This window comes from Euleptes europaea, chromosome 19 (genome assembly GCF_029931775.1).
Source record: "Euleptes europaea isolate rEulEur1 chromosome 19, rEulEur1.hap1, whole genome shotgun sequence".
NCBI lineage: Eukaryota > Metazoa > Chordata > Lepidosauria > Squamata > Sphaerodactylidae > Euleptes > Euleptes europaea.
This window is the reverse complement of record NC_079330.1, coordinates 17014447-17034834: the sequence shown is the minus strand read 5'-3', so window position 1 is coordinate 17034834 and position 20388 is coordinate 17014447. Positions and strand designations below refer to the sequence as shown.

Genomic DNA, 20388 nt, shown 5'->3' with positions numbered 1-20388 from the left:
AATGTTGTGAAGCTTAGCACACTGTATACACAACACAGTTTTCAAGAAAACATGACTAGCCAATGTTGAATCCTCAAGATTTTCACAGAAAAGAATTACAGTAAGTTCCTTGACAGAGAATCGCTGCTATGTAAACTCTGGAGTAATGTTAAGGAATCAGAAATTTCTACTCTGCTGTTACAATTAACTATCTGTTTAATCTAATGTTAATCCTAGTAAAATTACCAAGATTACTCTGCAGTGATTTGTGAATTGTCGCTTTGGTGCATTTAGAAAGACAGCAGTCTACCAATATTATCTCCTTTTCAGCTGGCTACCAGGCCTGAAGCACGAAGCAATATCTGGTAGACGCTCGTTCCCTAGTGGGTATTTTTCAATAAATAGAAGTGAATTTACAGTGCCACCCAGGACTGATCTCAAAGAATGTACAGGCTTTTGTTTGGCAAGTGCCCAAGTGAAGGGAAGCTTTCTGAAAAACAGACAATTGAAAAAATACCTTATGAAATTTCAGTCTTCCTCTGTTTGCAGGTGCCTGATCTTACTGGAAACTGACATTTTCCTGAGGGGAGAAGAAGAAAGGGGCAAAAAAGAGTCAGTTGCATGGTAATTGGGGGGGGGATAAACAATATCCTTGCACATTCTTAGAAGCAATTTATCATCTCCCAACAGCTCTGCCCATTGCCAACAAGCTCAAACTGTACTGGGCAAGAGGCTTCTGACAAAGGGCAACTTGTGCATGGCTTATTGGAGCAGATCATTTGTGCTACAAATATTCATCCACATTCCCCCTTTTACAAATACAAAGGTATAACAAAGGTATGCCTTGAAAACTCTACGGAAGAGCTCTTATCCGGCCCGCAAGCAAACCGAGGCAGCCCCCCCCCCCCAATCTGGGATGGCGAGGCATGGCCCAGCCCGACTAAGTGACACATATGTCATATCCGGCCCTCGCAACAATTGAGTTCAACACCCCTGGTGTAGCTTGTAAAGCTATAACAGCGTAATGTTCACTAGTTTTCCAAAAAGGTGCCGATATAAATGTGGATGACAACATCTTTGATATGCAATAAAAAGCTAGACTGTTAAATGCTGGTCGCTGCCTACACTTACAGGTGGCAGTCTTCTGTTTAAAAGTGATTGGCAGAGGTACCACCCTACTGCCAATCTTGCTACAGAAACTAGTGTGGACAAGATGTCACATATAACAAGCTGGTTGCTACAAAACATGAGGGTCTGAAGCCTGGAACCTCAACACTGCTCACAGAACAATACTTGAAAAACAAGCCCTGCTTCCTGCAAGCAAATACTTCCAGGTTAGCTTGATTACAACCAGATTGCACAAGGTACAAAACGTGCAATATTGGATCAATTCTGTCATGTCAACAGGCACTTGCTCAGTAAAAGAGAGGCCCTACATGTGATTTACATACTTCATTAAGCACCTGACTAATAAAAAAAACATAGAAGTTGCAGGGGGGGGATAATAGAAATATACTTGTTTAGTGTGAGGAATTTATTTGTGACTCAGAAAGATTAGTTGGCCATTTGTAACTGGCAGAAAGATTATTTGTATAACCATGTTTGGTCTAAGAAGGATCTCCGCAATTGGAGATAACTGAACATTCAAAGGGAAAGCTATAGAAGCACTAAAATAAGCAGGAGATAGTTAAATTTGGGAGTCTGGAGAGACGCGAAGATGATTTAAACATTTAAAGTATGTCAAAAGCCAGGAAAGGAAGAACTATGCATAAGCCTCATCGGGAGCCAAAACTCAGAAAAACCCAGGACCCTGGCAGGCCATCAGCATTTGGTCGTTGCTTCCATTCACCATGGCGGCCTGCCCAAGGACGGCTCCCACCCATCTGCGATTAGGCCAGAGTTAGGACTGCCCAGCAAAATGCCAGGTTGTGTAACATACGCTGGAAAAGCATAGCCTATATCCAGTGGTCTAGAAAAAAAACAAGCCCAGAGACTGAAGATGGTAAAAAAAACGTAGTGCAGCAAGGAGGATTCAGGTGGCAATAACAAATGGCCTAATTCTTAGATTCAGGGAAAATGAGGCAAAGATTATTTAGGCCAAGGCTCTACTGAGGAAGCAGTGACTGAGAGAACGCCTTCCCAGGTGAACTAGCAGCAGCAAATTGGGTAATGCGATCCACCTACGTTCCGACCTCCTCCAGTTCTTTGGTTCTAGCATCTCTGTAACATTCATTATGTGCCTTTCCCGCGCAAGTGAAGACAGCCCCCAAATGCACACACCTGGGTTTGCAGGAAAGGATTCCAGGGCATGGATTTCTTATTGCAGACATTACGCGCCAGGTTTTATGTGCATGTACATAGAGTAAGTACCACGCCCTGGAATCTGCTTGGAATGCCGTGGAATATATGAAGCTGGTCTCTTCAAAATGAAAATGAAAACACCTCTGAGAAAGACTGATTTCTCTGCATCAATGACTATACAAAACCATTTCTCTCACAAGGACAGGACTGTCAACAAACAGTACTACCAGTGACCCAGTTTTAATAATTTAAGCATGCAAAAGATACATATTCTGAAGTGTCTCAGTCCTGGCACTTCTTTTCAGCACTGATAGCTTAGACTGATAGTATATTGCATACCAGTGGTAAAAGTAAAATTTCTTCACAGCACATTCCTCCTTGACACATGCATCTGGAATTGAGGAAGAGCCAGTTGCAGCAGTGCTACTGGGTCCTTTCTTTTTAGAAAGCAAGCACCTAGTCCCCAACACATAAGCCTCATACACTGCAGGGCTTTCATCAACCCAGACACTCACTTAGGTTCATCTGATGCCAAGGCTTCAGCACAACCATAAAACATGACAAAGTCCCTTAATGAGAGCAGAATGCAGAGGTCAGGGTAATTCGCACACCACTCTATAATCAGATTCACACATCCTGCCAAGACTGACTATTCACAAGCATTTCTCAGTTCTTATCCTTTGAAAATATCCACAGCCAGCAACTGATAAGGTTCATGTTCACATATGTTTTAAAAGGATAACTGCAGAATAAGATGCACATACACATTCTTCACACAATAGGATGCCCATATATTGTGTACCTTCTTCCACCTCAAGTGCTTCCCCTCTCCTAGGCAGGCTTCCAGTACAGAGGAACACAACGTTATTAGGTACAAGTGAAAAGCACAGCACTCAGTCATACATCTTTGACTGTATCAACCTCCCCTCTAAGCATGTGCAGAAAACCTTTCTACATTCCCATCTCTTGCTCATGAAGATGTCACACAGCTCTGAAGTAAACACTGATACAGCAAGTCTCTTTTTAAAAAGGAAGCATCAAACACATGTATATGCTTGACTGTGGCTTCCTTCTCACGAAACAGCAAAAGAGTACTCATATTCTGGACTCTTTCAGACAGCAGGGGTTGACAGTCGGCCATCACATAAAATGAACAGATTCTTCTTGTGCGTAGAGAATTAAGAGTATTGGGGTGAAAGGTTTTTAAAACCTACGCAAGTCTGCACCCTAAGACGCCTGGATGGCTCTCATAAGGGCACAAAGGCAAGAGACAAGCTGTATAAAATAAACAGCGTATAAATACACAAATAAAAACCTCCATCCTTCTTAGCACTTTGCCCTCTCGTTAGGAATTTAGAGAGAGAGAGCATGTAGGAGGAGGCTGCAATGTGGGTCATACGCATTCCTCTCAGTTTTTAAGGCAATATGAAGGCAGGCTGCAGAGAAGCGAAGGAGCAAGGGCAAGAAGGCACTCTGCACGAGCCCAGAGGGCTGGTCTAAGTCATTTGTGCAAATGCTCATCAGCCCCCAGATTAGCCAGTGACCCTGGAGGTTTTTTTTGGGGGGGGGGTCATCTTCTGGGCGTGGAGTAGGGGTCACTGTGTGTGTGTGCGGGGGGGGGAGGTAGTTGTGAATTTCCTGCATTGTGCAGGGGGTTGGACTAGATGACCCTGGCGGTCCCTTCCAACTCTATGATTCTATGAACGTGCAGAGCCCCTTCCCCTCAGGGGAGGCCCAGTCACAAGCCGGAGAAGCGGGGATCCCTCACACTCGTTTCAAAACAAACAGCACGGGCTTGCAGGGAGCCACACGTGCGCAGAGGGCCCGGCGACGGCAGCTGAGCCCTCTCCGCCCTGTCACCTGAGCATGTGCAGAGCGCCGTCTCGTCTCCTAACCTCCGGGGTGGTGGGCGGGGCCTCCCAGGGGCGCTCCTCCTCAGGGCCGCGAGGGCCTGCCTGGCCCCGAGCCTGCAACGGAAGCGGGGCCTGCCACCGAGGCTCCGCCCACGACGGCCGCCGCCACCGCCGCCATGCAGCGCGCTGAGGGGAAGGGGCGGGGCGGGCGGGGCGCGAGGCGGCGACGGGGTCTCCGGCCACCCCCCCCCCCGCGCACTCACCTCACCTGCGCTGCTCCCACCTCTGCCGCCGCGTGCCGCTCCCGCCCACCTCGCCAGCCCCTCGCCGCGCTCGCCCACCGCCCTGCCGCCGCGCAGCCAATCCGCGCCCGCCGCCGCGAGGCAGGGCCTCCCAATCAGAGGGCGGACGTGGCCTCCGCCAAGGGGCGACCGTCTGGCGTAGGCGGCTCGGATTGGGCAAACGGCCCCGTCAGTCTGCGGCCCCGCTCCTGAATGACTAGGGAGGGAAGGAGGCGGGCCTCGGCGGCCAATGAGAAATCACAGCGCGTCCTCCCGCCCGGCCAATGAAGGGAGAGGAAAGGAAGGGGGGCCGCCCTCATGTTGGTTCCCCTCCCACGAAGCTGTCAAGGGAAGAAGGGAGGGGGAAGCAAAGCGGCTGTTGATTGGCTAGGCGGGGAGGCGCGTCCGGCGGGGTTGGCGGGCCGAGCGAGGCGAGACTTTCTTATCCTCAGCCCCGCCCTCAGCACCACCTTCTGTCCCCGCCTCCAATACGCCTGCCCTTTTGTCCAATGAGAAGAGTAAGATTACAGAGGCGGCTCATTATTGGCTGTTGACCAATCAGAGTGGGGAGAATTCGGCGGGGCTTCCTCGCGCCTTTGATTGTCCGTACTACAGGGCGCGGCAGTTCTGGAATATGTGCAGGGACTCGTTAATTAATCTCGACAGACAGTTACTATAGGAGTGTTTGCAACTTTCAGTTATGAATGCAATTAATGCAGTCGCTAACTTGCAACAGTAGTTCATGTATTTTACTTCCAAATTTCATAATTCTGTGCAACGTCTATTTTTCTAATCATGATATACAATAAATCATATTGCAATTAGAAAGTAATTAAACATTAGGACGAATGTTTGGAGACAGGGAGGGCCTTGGCCACTAGCCATCGTGACTATAGAAAAATACTACAAAATAAACATGTAAAAACAACACCAGAACAAAACACCCAAACTCACCAAAACATACAGAAAGAAACAACACAACTCAATACCAAATTAATAATGATAGCCGTCAGTATAGGGAGCCTACACATACAGAAGCAGTATATCTCTGAATGCCAATGCTAGGAGGCACCAGCAGGGGGAGGCCTTCTGTTTGTTGGCTAGTGTGGGTAACAGGATGCTGGAATAGATGGATCGCTGGTCTGGTAATAGCATGAAAAATGTTGTGTAAGACAAGCTGCAATATTAATCATATGTCTACTGTACACATATAAAACAAATAGTCAAGTATGTGTTCATTGTAATTATTTTGGCAACAATTGATATGCTACAATGCATTTGATGATAATATATTGTTCAAAGAGTTCAGCCTTCTCAACGTTACAAAGTTTCATTTGATATCCAAATTGGCCTGTAGTCTTATTGGACTGTAGGGGACTCTTTCTGTTCAAAGAGCACACTTATGCTTGTATTTTGTGAACCTCATTGGGAACTTTGTGCCCGTGTTGGATTAGCTTGCCCTCGGTCGTCCTGCACCCCAACCTTCAGAAGGCCTGGGGACTGGGTTATTGAGGTCATTTATGCAGGGCTGTTTCCTTCGCGGTCACCCTGTTTTAGTCAGAATCCAGAAAACACAGGCAAAACACATGGAAATGCTCGGGGAGCGTGAGGTGACCTTTTGACAGTCGAGAAAGGTATGCATAATCAAAAGGAAGCCTTGAAGCAGTTGGCGGGGGCATCAATGGCCTAAATAGTACCTTTGCTTCCCATCTCTCTGGGCACCTCACGAGGAAGCTCTCCTTGGTCTCTCCTACTCAGGCTCACCTAGTCCACTGCATTTACTATGATGAGTAGCACACTGCTTTCCTTTTTCTGCCACCTGATCTCCCGCTATTACAACTGATCTCCAGGCAACAGAGATCAGTTCCTCTGGAGAAAATGGCCACTTTGGCAATTGGACTTTAAGGCATTGAAGTCCCTCCCCAACCCTTTTGACCCAACACCTGGCTATCCAGGGGGGAGAACCTTCCCACAGTGGTGACCACAGAGCCTAGCACTGGAGTGTGGAATGGTATGTTCCCTCCCTCGCAAGTCCTCATGCCCCCCCCCCCCAGCGTGGTGTAGTAATTAAGAGCAGTGGTTTGGAGCAGTGGAGTCTGATCTGGAGAACTGAGTTTGATTCCCCACTCCTCCACATTGAGCGGCGGAAGCTAATCTGGTGAACTGGATTTGTTTCCCCACTCCTCCATATGAAGCCAGCTGGGTGACCTTGGGCTAGTCACACACTCTCAGACCCACCTACCTCACAGGGTGTCTGTTGTGGGGAGAGGAAGGGAAGGTGATTGGAAGCCGGTTTGATTCTCCCTTAAGTAGTAGAGAAAGTCGGCATATAAAAAACCAATTCTTATTCTTCCTTTACCTTGCTCTGATTTCTCAAAAACACTGATGATTTGGGTGTTGCTTTAAAGAATTATAGATTTTTGTGGCATAGGCTTTCATGGACTGAATTAAGGTTGTTTCTTTAATAGCCTCTGTACCTTTGAAAGTGCCTTGTTATAGAGGAAGTAGCCCGCCATGACATTTACCTCCATGCCACAAAAACTATAACCTGTGAACTCCCTCAGATGCTGCTGCTGCTGTTAAAAGCACATCTACATATAGAGAGAAAACGACAGGCCAGTTCAAAGCTCTATAAACTTACCCTCAAGTTTCCAAGGGATTTGGGCAAACAGGAACACAAAAGTTAAAGCACAGGGTTTGTTTATTTTTTTAACCATGATCTTGCAAACTGAATTTTATTTCTTCTTAATGAGATGTACATTCTAAATAAAAGGACAACATAATTCTAAAATTTGTAACTGAAGAAAAGGAAAAGTGGGATCTTGTTTCATGGTATCAAGAACACCCCCATTCTCCCAGTTTTGCTTCAAAAAGTTTCAGACACAATCCATTTGGCTGTGATAAATTTACTGCAACAGCACAGTTGGAAACCTTTCTTTCATGAAGAAATGGCTGGAACATTCCTTCTGTTGTCGTGACGCCCCCACTGCAGCCTGTCTAGCGCACCAGTGTGCTACCATGTGTCAGGTTTATCCCCAAACTTTGGAGAAACCCACACAAAAATTCTGAAACAGTCTCAATCACTTTATATATGAAGATAAAGTTTTATTAACACCCAGGGTTACCAACCTCCAGGTACTAGCTGGATATCTCCTGCTGTTACAACTGATCTGCAGCCGACAGAGATCAGCTCCCCTGGAGAAAATGGCTGCTCTGGCAATTGGACTCTATGGCATGGAAGTCCCTCCCCAAACCCCGCCCCCTTAGGTTCTGCCCCAAAAACCTCCCACCGGTGGCAAAGAGGGACCTTGCAACCCTATTAACACCGTGTATTTATATTAATACATGTATGGTGGCTGTTCTCCAATAATGTATGTGAAGTGACTGTGTCATGGTCTTTAGTCCCAATAACCATAACACAGGAAGAGGTTGATGATTCAAAGCAGTTTGTTTATTAAGCTTAATAATACATACCGTGTGGGAGCTTCCCAAAAGCTCAGGACAGCTTGCACACCAGAACAAAGGATTGCCACAATATATATAACCTCTGGTCAGGGGTGGTACAATATACGTAATATAGTGCATAGATACACAAAGACCCAATGATGGACACCTTTGGATTAGCATAGGCCTATCAATGGCAGTTGAGGCGGCACCTTAGCTGGTTACATGATCTGGGGCAGGGAACATTCCTTAGGCCATAGGTAATTCTGGGCCGTGTCTTGGTGGATGGCTGTATCAGGCACCGACAGCCTGATTCCCTGACTCCTGGCTCCTGGTTGCCACCCTCCCAAAGCCCCCATGTGTGTGTGTGCGCACATGAATGCATAGTATCTCAAACCTGCTTCTATACTTTAGGCCTAGCTTTTCCAGAAGAGCAATTATGCAAACTGAACACATAAGCATACAATAATGATTACAGGCATTACATATGTCACTCTAGCCCATGAAATATGCCCTATATTCTAATTCAGGGGTCCCCGACGTGGTTCCCATGGGTGCCATGACACCTTTTCTGGTGCCCACCAAGTGCTTTTAGGGAGGGGCGGGGCCACATAGGGCTTTTGCCCAGGAAAACTTCTGATTGACTATTGAAGATTCGATTGGTTGTGCAGATTTTTTAAATGTTGCGTTGGCAGCAGCTGCCACCACAGCCCAAGGATCTGCACTGTGTTACTGAAGTTAAGCTGCGGCAGCCATTTTGCAGCAGCCATTTTGTTGCTGTGCCCACCTCGCCCTGTCAGAATTCCAATTGTGCCCACAGGCTCAAAAAGGTTAAGGACCCCTGTTCCAATTTCTTATTAAGAGTAGCAAAAAATAATAATAAAAAATAAAAAGTAACTGTTAAGAACTAGTGCCGCTCTAGAAACCAAGTATAGACTGCCAAAATCAAGCATGTCACTCAAGAGGTAGGGTTACAGCTGTGTACTGAAAGTAAATTTCCTACATAGGATTTTTCCACAGCATTATCACAGTACACATCTTGCTTAAAACCTTCAGGTAGTAGCTGGAGATCTCCTGCTATTACAACTCATCTCCAGCCGATGGAAATCAGTTCACCTGGAGAAAATGGCTGCTTTGGCAATTGGACACTATGGCATTGAAGTTCCTCCCCTCTCCAAACCCTGCCCTCTTCAGGCTCTGCCCCAAACACCTCCCGCCGGTGGCAAAGAGGGACCTGGCAACCCTACTCAGAGAGCCAAAACAGTGGGACTCTGGAAAGGGAGATAAAGAAGACCAGCAAACCTTACAAATTTATTGATTTTAAGAAACATTAAGGGCAATTTCACCCTTGAGTTACATCCCTGAAACAAGCCAAGGCTTACAACTAAACCCCTACTCTACTGTCACTCATTGGCATAGTGATTAGGCAGTTGCAAACGATGGTGCAAATTGAGGAAAGGGAGAGAGATGAGACCAAGGTGGTAGTGGTGGAGGCAGGTGAGGAAGCAGAGAAGCTGGCATCCAACCACCTTCCCATGCCAGTGGCAAGCCACCCCAGCAAATCAACTGCTTGAGTACACCCACTGGAGTCAGAGGAGACCCAAGAGGACTACCTTCCTTTCTCCAGCAGATGACAGGCTCCTCACGGTGCTCCAGCATTGCCTCCAGGCCTCAGAAAAGTTACTGTCTGTAAACAGCTGTGCTAGACTTGGTTCGAAGTGTGTGGCTCAGCTTCCCAGGGGAACATTTGGAGAAGAAAAAAATCTGGAGGGAGCTGGTTTGGAAACAGCAAACGGATGCTCTCGATTGGCTTCAGTGGCCCGGGAACAAGTAGAATCTTTTCAGAAGAGTGGCTCTCTCCTTGGTGGGCATCTGCAGCGGGTTGTTCTTAAATGCGTGCTGGACCTGGGATTCAAAAAGGTCCGCAGAAATCAGAGCAGGCACGGGGGGTGGGGGGGTGGGGGGGTGGGGAGGTGAAGCCAGACAGGTTGACTGGCTGCAAAACAGGTCCAAGCACTTGAACGGGTTATTGAGCCTTCCAAATAAGCCAGCGCTACCTACCAACCAGCCCTGACCGGGATAGGCCAGGCTAGCCTGATCTCGTCAGATCTCTGAAGCTAAGCAGGGTTGGCCTTGGCAAGTATTTGAAAGGCCAGTTGTGCGTGGGTGCTTTCACTCATGTTCGCCCTCGGTCTGCCTCAGTTGTTCCTTAGAGTTATGCATGAGTTTTCCGTCCATTAGAGATGACCTCGCGCCCAGCCCTTGCGAAACCCGGGACATCCTGTTCCTAACCCAAGTCTTCGATCTCCCCTGAAATCAGCCCGGGTGAAATCACCATGCATAAGGCAAAATGCGGGTCATGGAAGCTTGAGGGGGTGATGTTTCTCTCACAGAAAGCACTACAACCAATTACAAATCAGCATTGCAAGGGGCGGAGACGTCAATGCTTCCTGCTTTCTGGGAGTTCTTTCTGAGCAGAAGAAAGGATTTTTAAAATGAGGCTTGGGTTTCTCTCTACCGCCCCCCCAATTTTTTTTTAGAAGGCTCTGTTTTGGTTTTCTTTTTTAAATGCTTTTTGACACGACACTTGGGTTTCCATGGGGGGGGGCTTTTCTCTCATAGTAAGCACTACAGCCAATTACAAAGCAGCGTTTCAAGGGGCGGGGACTCAAATGCTTCTTGATTTGAGCTTGGAGGCTGCTGGTGCATAAATTTGCAAGAGGAAAATGTGAGTCCAGCGAGCAACGAACCTCAGGTAAAACTCCCATGCATAAGCAACCAAAGATGTCAGGTGTGGGGAAGACCCTTCTCAGACTGAGAGCTTGAAGAGCAGCTGTCAGTAAGAGAAGGCAATGCAGGGTGGGTCTCACTTGGTATAAGGCAGTTGGTCGGGGGTAGAGCCCTTGCTTTGCCTGCAGAAAGCCCAACGAAGGTTCAGTCCCTGCCTTTCCTGTTAAAGGCTCCCAGGAGGAAGTTGGGGGAGGAATCTCCTTTTGCCGGACACTCAGAGCAGGCAGACAGAGCTGGACGGACTCTGACTTCCTTATTTGGAAAAGAAAGCAGCGTCAGGTACATTCACCTGTAACATGAAGACATATCCCAAACCAAATGATGCTCGTAGACCTACCTCCCTGAAGATCTCTTCCAAGTGGCAGCGCCAGGCATGTTCCTGCATATGCTCTATCAGCTGCACAATGAAGATGGATCCCGTTTGGGGGCTCCTCCAGGACAAGTTATCTGCAAGAGGCAACGTTAGCTGCAGAGCACAGTTGTCTAAGGTTTTCGCAAGAATGCCGCGAGACCCAACCAGCATGTCAGGAAAGCAGACGGGAGCCACTAACAGCAGAAGGCAACAGAGCTTCTGTGCCTTCACTAACACTGGGTCAAAGAGGGAATTTGGCCAATGATGCTTTTCCTACTCCTGTGTGTCAAAAGTCCCACTGCCCAAAACTCCTTTTCGTGCCTAGGTTGCTTTCTCATGGAGGTTTTGCTCTTTGTTCCCCCTCCCCCAAACTGCAGTAGGTTTTTTCTTTCGGGGGCGGGGGAGAGACTTCCTATACAACATGGTTGCACAACTGTCCACCTGCTGGGTTTTCTCCTGCTTCGCTCCATGGTCTCCCAAAAACTCTGTGGTCCAATCTTTCCCTCAAGACTGTATCTGAATGTAAAGTGAACCCCACTTAAGAATGTTATACACGCACTCACACAAATTTTATTGGACATATCTATAAACCTATATGTGAATGACAGACGACCCCTCCTTTTTGTTGACAGCGTGCCTGTGAAAAAAACTAGTGTTGCATTTCGGTAAATGTAAACTGCAATGTTGTAATGATTATTTAATTATTAATTGACCCAAGAGGAAAGGCGAGGTAAAAATATTTAAATCATTCAATCAGTAAAATCGGGCCAGACTACTCAACACTCTGGACCTTGTGTAGCTCCCGGGGTTGGGGGGAGAGGCATGAAGACAGCAGGAACCTATTTCCTCATCCAGTTATTCTGCTGTGCTGTTATTAAAAGCACAGGAGCAAGACTAGAGCAGGTGTCCAACTCATTTGTTATGAGGGCCAGAGATAACATAAATGTGACCTGGATGGCCCGGGCCATGCCTTGCCAGCCCAGATTGGTAAGGGGGGCTGCCTCGGCTGGCCGGATAAAAGCTCTCAAGGAAGGGAAGGGCCTTCAACACTCTTCAGCACTGAAGAGTGGCAGTGATTTCAGTTACTGAAATGACCTAATTTTTAATATTTGCCCAGGAGAGAGTCCAAGCGCCAATTTGTTGTCAGACATGTGTAGTTTTAGCTGGCATCCATTAGGACTATTCTGTGTTTATTATTGAATTTTTGTATATTACTTTTATCCTTTTTTGCAATTAAGTTTTCCTTTATTACAGCCGTGGACTGTAATAATAAAGAACTTAAACTTGAAGCTCTCAAGGGGGGGAATCCGGCCGGCGGGATGGATTTTTGACACCCCTGGGCTACAGGAAAAAGCTGGCACCCCTAGCCATCAATCCTACATGCATCCCCCAAAACTTGCTTGGCCATTTCCTTCAGGAGCCTCTTACCTGGGGTTGTGGAACAGAAGCAGATTAAGTCACTCTCCACATGCACCCGCCGAAGGGCATCACTTTCGGAATATTCCAGGAGCCCCGGGGAAGGTGAGAGGGAGTCAGCCAAGGGCGCGTCCACGATGCTCACATATATCACGCCTTTGTTTTCTGGAAAACAAAATGGTGGTTATAGACCAAGGACAGCGCTTCTTTTGGGGCCAAATCTGACAACTGGGTGTGATGTTTCCTGGATGCCCCCCTTAACTGCAGGCGCTTCCCCTTGTGGAAGCAGCCTCCTTGCCAGCCACTTTGCATGGGGCCCTCTAGAGCTGGTGTTGATCTCATTGGGCTCCTGTTCAGATTGAAATGTGCTCTGCACATTGCGATTGGTATAAGAGAGAAAAAAACTACCAGAAATAAAGTGCAGATATCAGACACTTTTAAAGACATGTCTTTAAATGCCTGAAGGCACACGTCTGGAAACCTCTGCCCAAGCAGATACATTCAGCTGTTTTCAGCCAGTCACTCTCTGCCAGCCTAGCCTATCTCGTAGGGCTTTTTGTGAGAATACAATGGAAAAGAGAACTATGTAATTTGCTTTGGGTCCCCATTGGGGGAAAAGATGGGGTGTAAATGAAGTTAATAAAGAACTATTTTGCATTGTGTCTTTTTTATGAATTTGCTGCCTCACTTTAAGATCTATTAATTTTGCATGACATCCACACTGTTACATGCTTCTTCTGAAGAATACAGGTATTTCACAGAGTAATCACAAGGTATTGGAACATTCTAAGGCAGGGGTGTCAAACATAAGGCCAGGGGTCAGATCTGGCCCCTTGAGAGCTCTTTTACAGTCGGGAACCAGCTGAGGCAGCCACCCCCCACCCACTCTCAATCTGGGCTGGCAAGACATGGCCCGGCCCCACCCAGTGAAATTCATGTCATATCCGGCCCTCGTAACAATTGAGTCCGACACCCCTGTCCTAAGGCATAAAGCCAGTGTTGAAAAGTGGGTAAGGATCAATATTCTATTTCGTGATGGGATTGCCAAGTGGTCCGAAGAAAATCTTACTGTCCTGTTCCTGTATCTTTGACAGCAATTTGATCTAAGGAAGTCATCTGAGGAAATCTTACCCAACCTGGAGATAAACACGAATGCTTTGAAACATCTGCTGATCAAGCAGATGTGAAAGCCGGAGGAACAGAGACGGGCAAAAAAGTCACCCCCCTTACAAGAGGGCCTGCCGTGCCTACAAGAGAATCCTTCCTGCTTCCACCACAGCACAAGAAACCTTTTTGCTTTCCTCCCCCCTTGAATTCTATGCCAAAAACGTACCCCCGCGACATGCTTGGATAATAATCACTTTGGGCTTATCCCTCAGACTGGGGCAGTTCTTGTTGTTGAGGATGGAGTAGATGGTGTCGTGGGACAGGATGTCTGAGTTCTCGCCCTGGCTCTTCACGCCGCACAGGCCGGCCCGCAGGCCATGAGACATGAGCACCACGAAGGTGCTGTCCGAGGTCGTATGTTCCTTCTGAGCAGCAAACGCTCTTAAGCGATCGGCCATGTCCTGTAAGCAACAAGCCAGGTCAGTCTTGAATTGACAGCCAACCGTGAAACCTTTTAGAGGACAACAAGAGTGCCCCGATGCTCTTCTTCTTTCGTTTTCCTCAGAGGAATTTTATAAGGTGGTGCAAAAAAAACTTTCAGGGCCCCTTTCCTGTTCCAGTAGCCATTTTTTAAATCCACAATGGTTTTTAGCATAAGATCCAAAAAAAAAAAAAAAAAGGTATAGAGGATGAAACAGGGGGGGTTACCACACTTTGTATTCCCAGCGATGTATTAAGAGTTTGAAAATGTTATAAAAAACATCGCTTTAAAAGGGTTTTAGGATATCATGGCTTATAAATGGTTGGAAGACGTCTTCACAGCTAAAGGGGCCAAACAAAGTGCGAGCAGTATTTTTTATAACGTTTTCAAACTCTTAATACATCAGTGGGAATACATAGAAAGTGCGAACAGTATTTTTTATAACATTTTCAAACTCTTAATACATCGCTGGGAATACAAGTGCGGTAACAGACAGGGGTGGAATGGAGCACTTTGCTGATTTTTTGAATTTGAGGCCTCATGCCCCTATACTCCCTCCTACAAGAGTGAAAAGAGGGGTCAGAGAGAAGAAAGCACATTTTAACATAATTAAATGGTATGGTCTTCCCTTAGTGAAAGACCTTGAAAACGCAATGTAACAACAATGCAAAGGATATATAAAACTATCCCACGTAGGCCAACATATGAATACTAGTCTTCATGTGCAAACTTTTTATGAGACTCCAGGGAACTCTCTAGCCGCCTTGAACTCAAGGACCCTGATGCAATGCACCAGCTGTCCCCCTCCCCATAGGGCCTGTCCCAAGGATCACTGCCTGAGTGTCCCTCTTAACAGAGCACTAACAAGAACAACTTTGTCCAACAGTCAGATTGGTAAAGGACAGTCCCTGGCCTCCATCCATCCAAGTCCCCTACCTACCTCTGAGCATAAATTTTTATGTGATTCCACTGTGTACCCCAGGCCGGTCAGGAGGCGTTCCATCCCTGCCATGTCCACTTCAGCTCCATCCCTCCTGGAGAGGTGGACAGACTCAAAGTCTATGTTGCAGATGATCAAGGCCAAGCGAGTGCGCGTCTTCGAGTCCCGGAGAATAGGATAGATCTGTTGGGAAGCGGGAGAGAGGCACTAAGCTAGGCTCGCAGAAGGCTATGGGTAGCTCCTACACTACACAATCTTTTTGGACCAAAGAGGAATCGTACAAATCCCCTGATTTCCTGGAATCAGTTCTCTCTTTGCAAGGTGCTGAATCACAGCAATTGCACCAGGAAGGGCATTGCTGTCTCGTCAGGAATGGCTGCTTAAGAGGCAAAACGGCAAAGAGGGATATACTGTAAATGTACTTATGAGATATATCACAGAGATTAAAAATATCTACAGCTGAGACTATCACTGCAAATCTCAGATTTTGGAAGGGTAACTTTTTGAGTATGAGGATTTAAAAATTGGGGGTGGGTTGGGGGGTGGCATAGGATGGTTGGCCAGTGTATGTTACTCTTTTCCTCTGTTCCTATGCCTTGGAGCCTCTAGATGCACAGATGGTAGTCAGTGGTAATATTTATCTCCATCTCAGGGAAAGTAACACCAGCTAATTCCTGCTGATACCAATATGGGGACTGAAGCTAGCTGAGAAGTGTGCAGTCCTAACCAGACCCCTCCAAAACCCACCCTTAGGTTGGAAATGTATACAGAACGTGTTCCCTCCCAGCAATAAGAGGCCAAACCGGAACACTCTTCCCCTTCTTTCCTTAATAAGAAATGTTTCCAGAACCTGGGAGGTCCCTCCTTACCTTCCACCAATCATAGCTCACTTACCTGGATTCCACTCCTTTCTCCAAACCTGAGAAAAAGGAACCTTTAATTTACCATTTAAATCCAACCACCATAACTAGAGCCAGAATCTGTCCCCAAAGCGCACTATGTTTATGTAGCAGCTTAGACCCCTTCTGTTGTAGCAACACACATATCTTGCTTCCTTCCTAGATTTTCCTTTTGGGATTACTGACAGTTGAAACGTTTGAGACTCGCATCTGATGATTGAAAATCTCTGCTCAGAACCTGCTTAGATAGGCAGCTTTAAGCCTACAATTTCCCGTCTTGTGCTGCTTCAGCATGAGGATTATTCCCCACATGAAGCCCCCACAGTAAAGGGGAGCATCCAAATGGCATCGAGCACCAGCTGTGCATGAGTTGTCTGGCTCCTGTTATATTCTCCTTTACTCCAGACAAAATATGAACTTAATTTTCACACCCACACCTATCTGTTAAGCAGAATTGTTGAATGGCCGAAGGGACCCATATCCAGCTGGGTCCACTGACTCCCAGGTCCTAAAAGGCAACTGAGCACCATCAGCACCTTGTCAGATTCCTCCTTTTGGATCTTCTCAAAGAGGTTTGGAGGGCAAAGCTTGATCCCCTCGCTGGATTCCACCGGCTGGGTTTCTTCCACAGAGGATATGGCTCTTGGACCAGGAGCCAGACTTTCTGGAGCCAAGAAAGATTGAAGTTTTGTATTAATTTATGTTATTGCCTTTAACATAAGTGATGTATGTTTTAAAAAGTGAAAAAAATGAAAACATCTTTAAAATAAAAGATTGTAACAACATATTTTATTGAGTAACAGAGAGAGCCAGCATGGTGGAGTGGTTAGAAGGTTGGACAAAGATCTGGAGAACAGCTCTCAGGCCTGATTGTGGGAAGCACGTCTGGAATTGGGTTGGGGACAATCACTTGGGGGGAGCCGCATGTACTGAGCCTGCATATACCCTGGGCAGAGGCTAAACTGCAAAGTTACACATACCTTCCAAGAAGGCCTTCAGACTCTGACGACCAGCCACAAAAGCATCTCGATAGTCGATGCTCTTGATGGCCTTGAGGCTGGCTTTGTGGCCCTTCTTCCAGACACCATCAATCAAAGCTCTGGCTTGATCCTGTGGGACAGCAGATGTCTTCACCCTTTCCACTTCCTCGTCATTCAGGACCTCTTTTTGTAGCAGATCATCCAGGACTCCACTGAAAATACCATCGCTCAGCTTCTTCACAAACTGTTTTCGCACGTCTCGCAATTTCTTGTCTGTAAGGAAGAAGAAGAAGAGTTGGTTTTCATATGCCGACTTTCTCTACCACTTAAGGGAGACTCAAACCGGTTCACACTCACCTTCCCTTCCCCTCCCCACAACAGACACCCTGTGAGGTAGGTGGGGCTGAGAGAGCTCTAAGAGGACTGGCGAGCGCAAGGTCACCCAGCTTCATGCGTAGGAGTGGGGAAACCATCCTGGTTCACCAGATTAGTGTCCGCTGCTCATGTGGAGGAGTGGGGAATCAAACCTGGTTCTCCAGATCAGACTCCACCACTCCAAACCACCGCTCTTAACCACTACACCACACTGGCTCCCCCCCCCCCCCCGCACCCTCAATCCTTGCCTTAGCTTGGGGGGATGGAGAGAAAGAGTAGATTTTTATACCCCGCTTTTCTCTACCTTTAAGGAGTCTCAAAACGGCTTACAATCGCCTTCCCTTCCTCTCTCCACAACCACCTTGTGAGGGACGTGGGGCTGAGAGAGTTCAAAGTGAACTGTGAACAGCCCAAGGTCACCCAGCAAGCTTCATATGGAGGAGCTCCAGATCAGAGTCCACTGCTCATGTGGAGGAGTAGGGAATCAAACCTGGTGCTCCAGATTAGAGTCTGCTGCTCATGTGAAGGAGTGGGACTCATACCTGGTTCTCCAGACTAGAGTCCGCCACTCTTAACCACTATACCACGCTGGAGAAGAGGGGTGCTCCTTGCAAATGCAATGTGATCAGTGGACTAGAACATTGGAAAGGAACCTGAGATCGGAGCTTGAGTCCTGCTAACACACTAGGCAAGCATGGACAAGTAACTTCCTTTTTGGGAGGCAAATTTGGGGTGTTGTTGAGTGGAGAGGCAGGCACGCCAGCTGAGAAGATCTCCCATTTAAATAAAGTGGAGCTGTGTAAAAAACAGAAGCAATGGTGTGAGCTCTCGCTTGGCACACCGCAAGGGACCCCACTGCCTGCATTTGACCAAGTTGACTGCAGCGTCCAACATTTTATGCTGCAGTTAAAAAGTCTGGTGCGTCTTTAAAGTGCCCCTAGCCTCTGGTTTAGGGTTGCCAACCTCCAGGTACTTCTAGAAAAGAAGAGGCTCCGTGCTGTATAGTAGGTAGAGCAACCAAAAACAGCACGCAAAAGACAATATGATATAAATATAATAAAGTGACTATGTGAAAAAATGTGAAATATACAAAGGTACAAATAGAACAAAATGCACAAATGTATACAAGGAATTCCCAGCCTAGACGATTCAAGCAATCATCGGAACAACTGATACAATGTATCAAATACAAAGGTAAGTATTCACTTCAGACCAAAGGTCTTGAAAGCTGTTTGTTCTATAAAGTCTTGTATTTTTCTTTTACAGGAAGAAGTAGACAGAAGGCTTGGGAAAGAACATCAAAATCAATCCATAGCTCAACCAATAGAGGACGTGTCGTCTAGTTCATGCGAGAATACGGGCTTGCATTATGGAAGCGCCTTTAACATCCCATTTTGTAGAAAAAGGTCATAGTGAAAATGACTTGTCTTTTTGTGTATTATGGCAATTCCGTGGACACCCATATGACCTTCAAAATGCTCAAAAAATTCTTCTCCAAATGGAGACTAAATTCATTTTTCTATTCCGGACCCTTGCACCTGGGGGTTTAAATACTGAAATTGATTTTTCTTGTTTCTTATAGGAATTATATCAAATTGCGCTATGCTCCTTTAAGACACATTCCTTTAGGTTAGCTAACTGACTTCTTGCTTCGTTGCTTGCACCTGCATTTCTAGTCTTATTGAAACAAAGTGAAATGTTTTTTTCATCCTATCTTTGAGATCTTTGTGAGGAACCTTTTTGGTCCGTTGTGAAACTATACCTATTGGGGTTATTCTATTTCTTCTCTTATGGTAAGAATGATGTATTTTTCCTGTTTGTATAATTTGATGTTTTTAATATTAATTCTTAAACAACTAGTCATAAATGAATGTCAATAATTAAATATGATTATTATGCACAGATTATATAGCTGATGAAGCCCATAGCGAAACGTGGTCACATGATCTAGATGACACGTTCTCTATGGATTGAGCTATGGATTGATTTTGATGTTGTTTCCCAAGCCTTCTGTCTACTTCTTCCTGTAAAAGAAAAATACAAGACTTTATAGAACAAACAACTGTCAAAACCTTTGGTCAGAAGTGAATACTTACCTTTGTATCAGTTGTTCCGATGATTGCTTGAATCGTCTAGGCTGGGAATTCCTTGTATATATTTGTGCATTTTGTTCTATTTGTACCTTTGTATATTTCACATTTTTTCACATAGTCAATTTATTATATTTATATCATATTGTCAAAACCCAACATGGCTTCTGTAAAGGTAGGTCCTGTCTCACTAACCTATTAGAGTTTTTTGAAAGCGTCAATAAGCATGTGGACAGGAATGAGCCTGTGGATATTGTGTATTTGGATTTCCAAAAAGCTTTTGACAAAGTCCCACCAAAGACTGCTAAGAAAACTTCATAGTCATGGGATAAGAGGACAAGTCCTCTTATGGATTGAGAGCTGGCTGAAAAATAGGAAGCAGAGAGTAGGTATAAATGGTCAGTTCTCACAATGGCGGGATGTGAGCAGTGGGGTGCCTCAGGGATCTGTGTTGGGACCGGTGCTTTTCAACCTGTTCATCAATGACCTGGAGTTGGGGTTAAACAGTGAAGTAGCCAAGTTTGCAGATGACACCAAATTATTTAGGGTGGTTAAAACAAAATTGGACTGTGAACAGCTCCAGAAGGATCTCTGCATACTGGAAGAATGGGCATTAAAATGGCAAATGAGATTCAATGTGAGTAAGTGTAAAGTGATGCATATTGGGGCAAAAAATCCCAACTTCACATATACACTGATGGGATCTGTGCTGGCAGCGACTGACCAAGAAAGGGATCTTGGGGTGGTAGTGGATAGCTCAATGAAGATGTCAACCCAGTGTGCGGCTGCTGTAAAAAAGGCAAATTCTATGCTGGCCATAATTAGACGAGGAATAGAAAATAAAACTGCTGATAACATACTGCCCTTGTACAAATCTATGGTGAGACCGCACTTGGAATACTGTGTACAGTTCTGGTCACCACACCTAAAAACGGATATTACAGAGCTTGAGAAGGTGCAGAAAAGAGCAACCAAAATGATTAGGGGACTAGAGCAACTGTCCTATGGGGAGCGGTTAGGACGCTTAGGGCTATTTAGCTTGGAAAGAAGGCGGCTGAGGGGAGACATGATAGAGGTCTATAAAATTATGCATGGTTTGG

General features: G+C 46.2%; 1 protein-coding gene across 1 annotated transcript; it reads right to left on the bottom strand.

The window, feature by feature from the left end:
* Nucleotides 1–9657: 9657 nt before the first annotated feature.
* Nucleotides 9658–17100, bottom strand: CASP1 (caspase 1; the record flags this gene model as incomplete). Its single annotated transcript, XM_056865580.1, has 3 exons — nucleotides 9658–9763; nucleotides 10986–11095; nucleotides 17046–17100. Coding segments are annotated over 3 exons (258 nt in total), but the record flags the coding sequence as incomplete, so codon positions are not given.
* Nucleotides 17101–20388: the final 3288 nt, after the last annotated feature.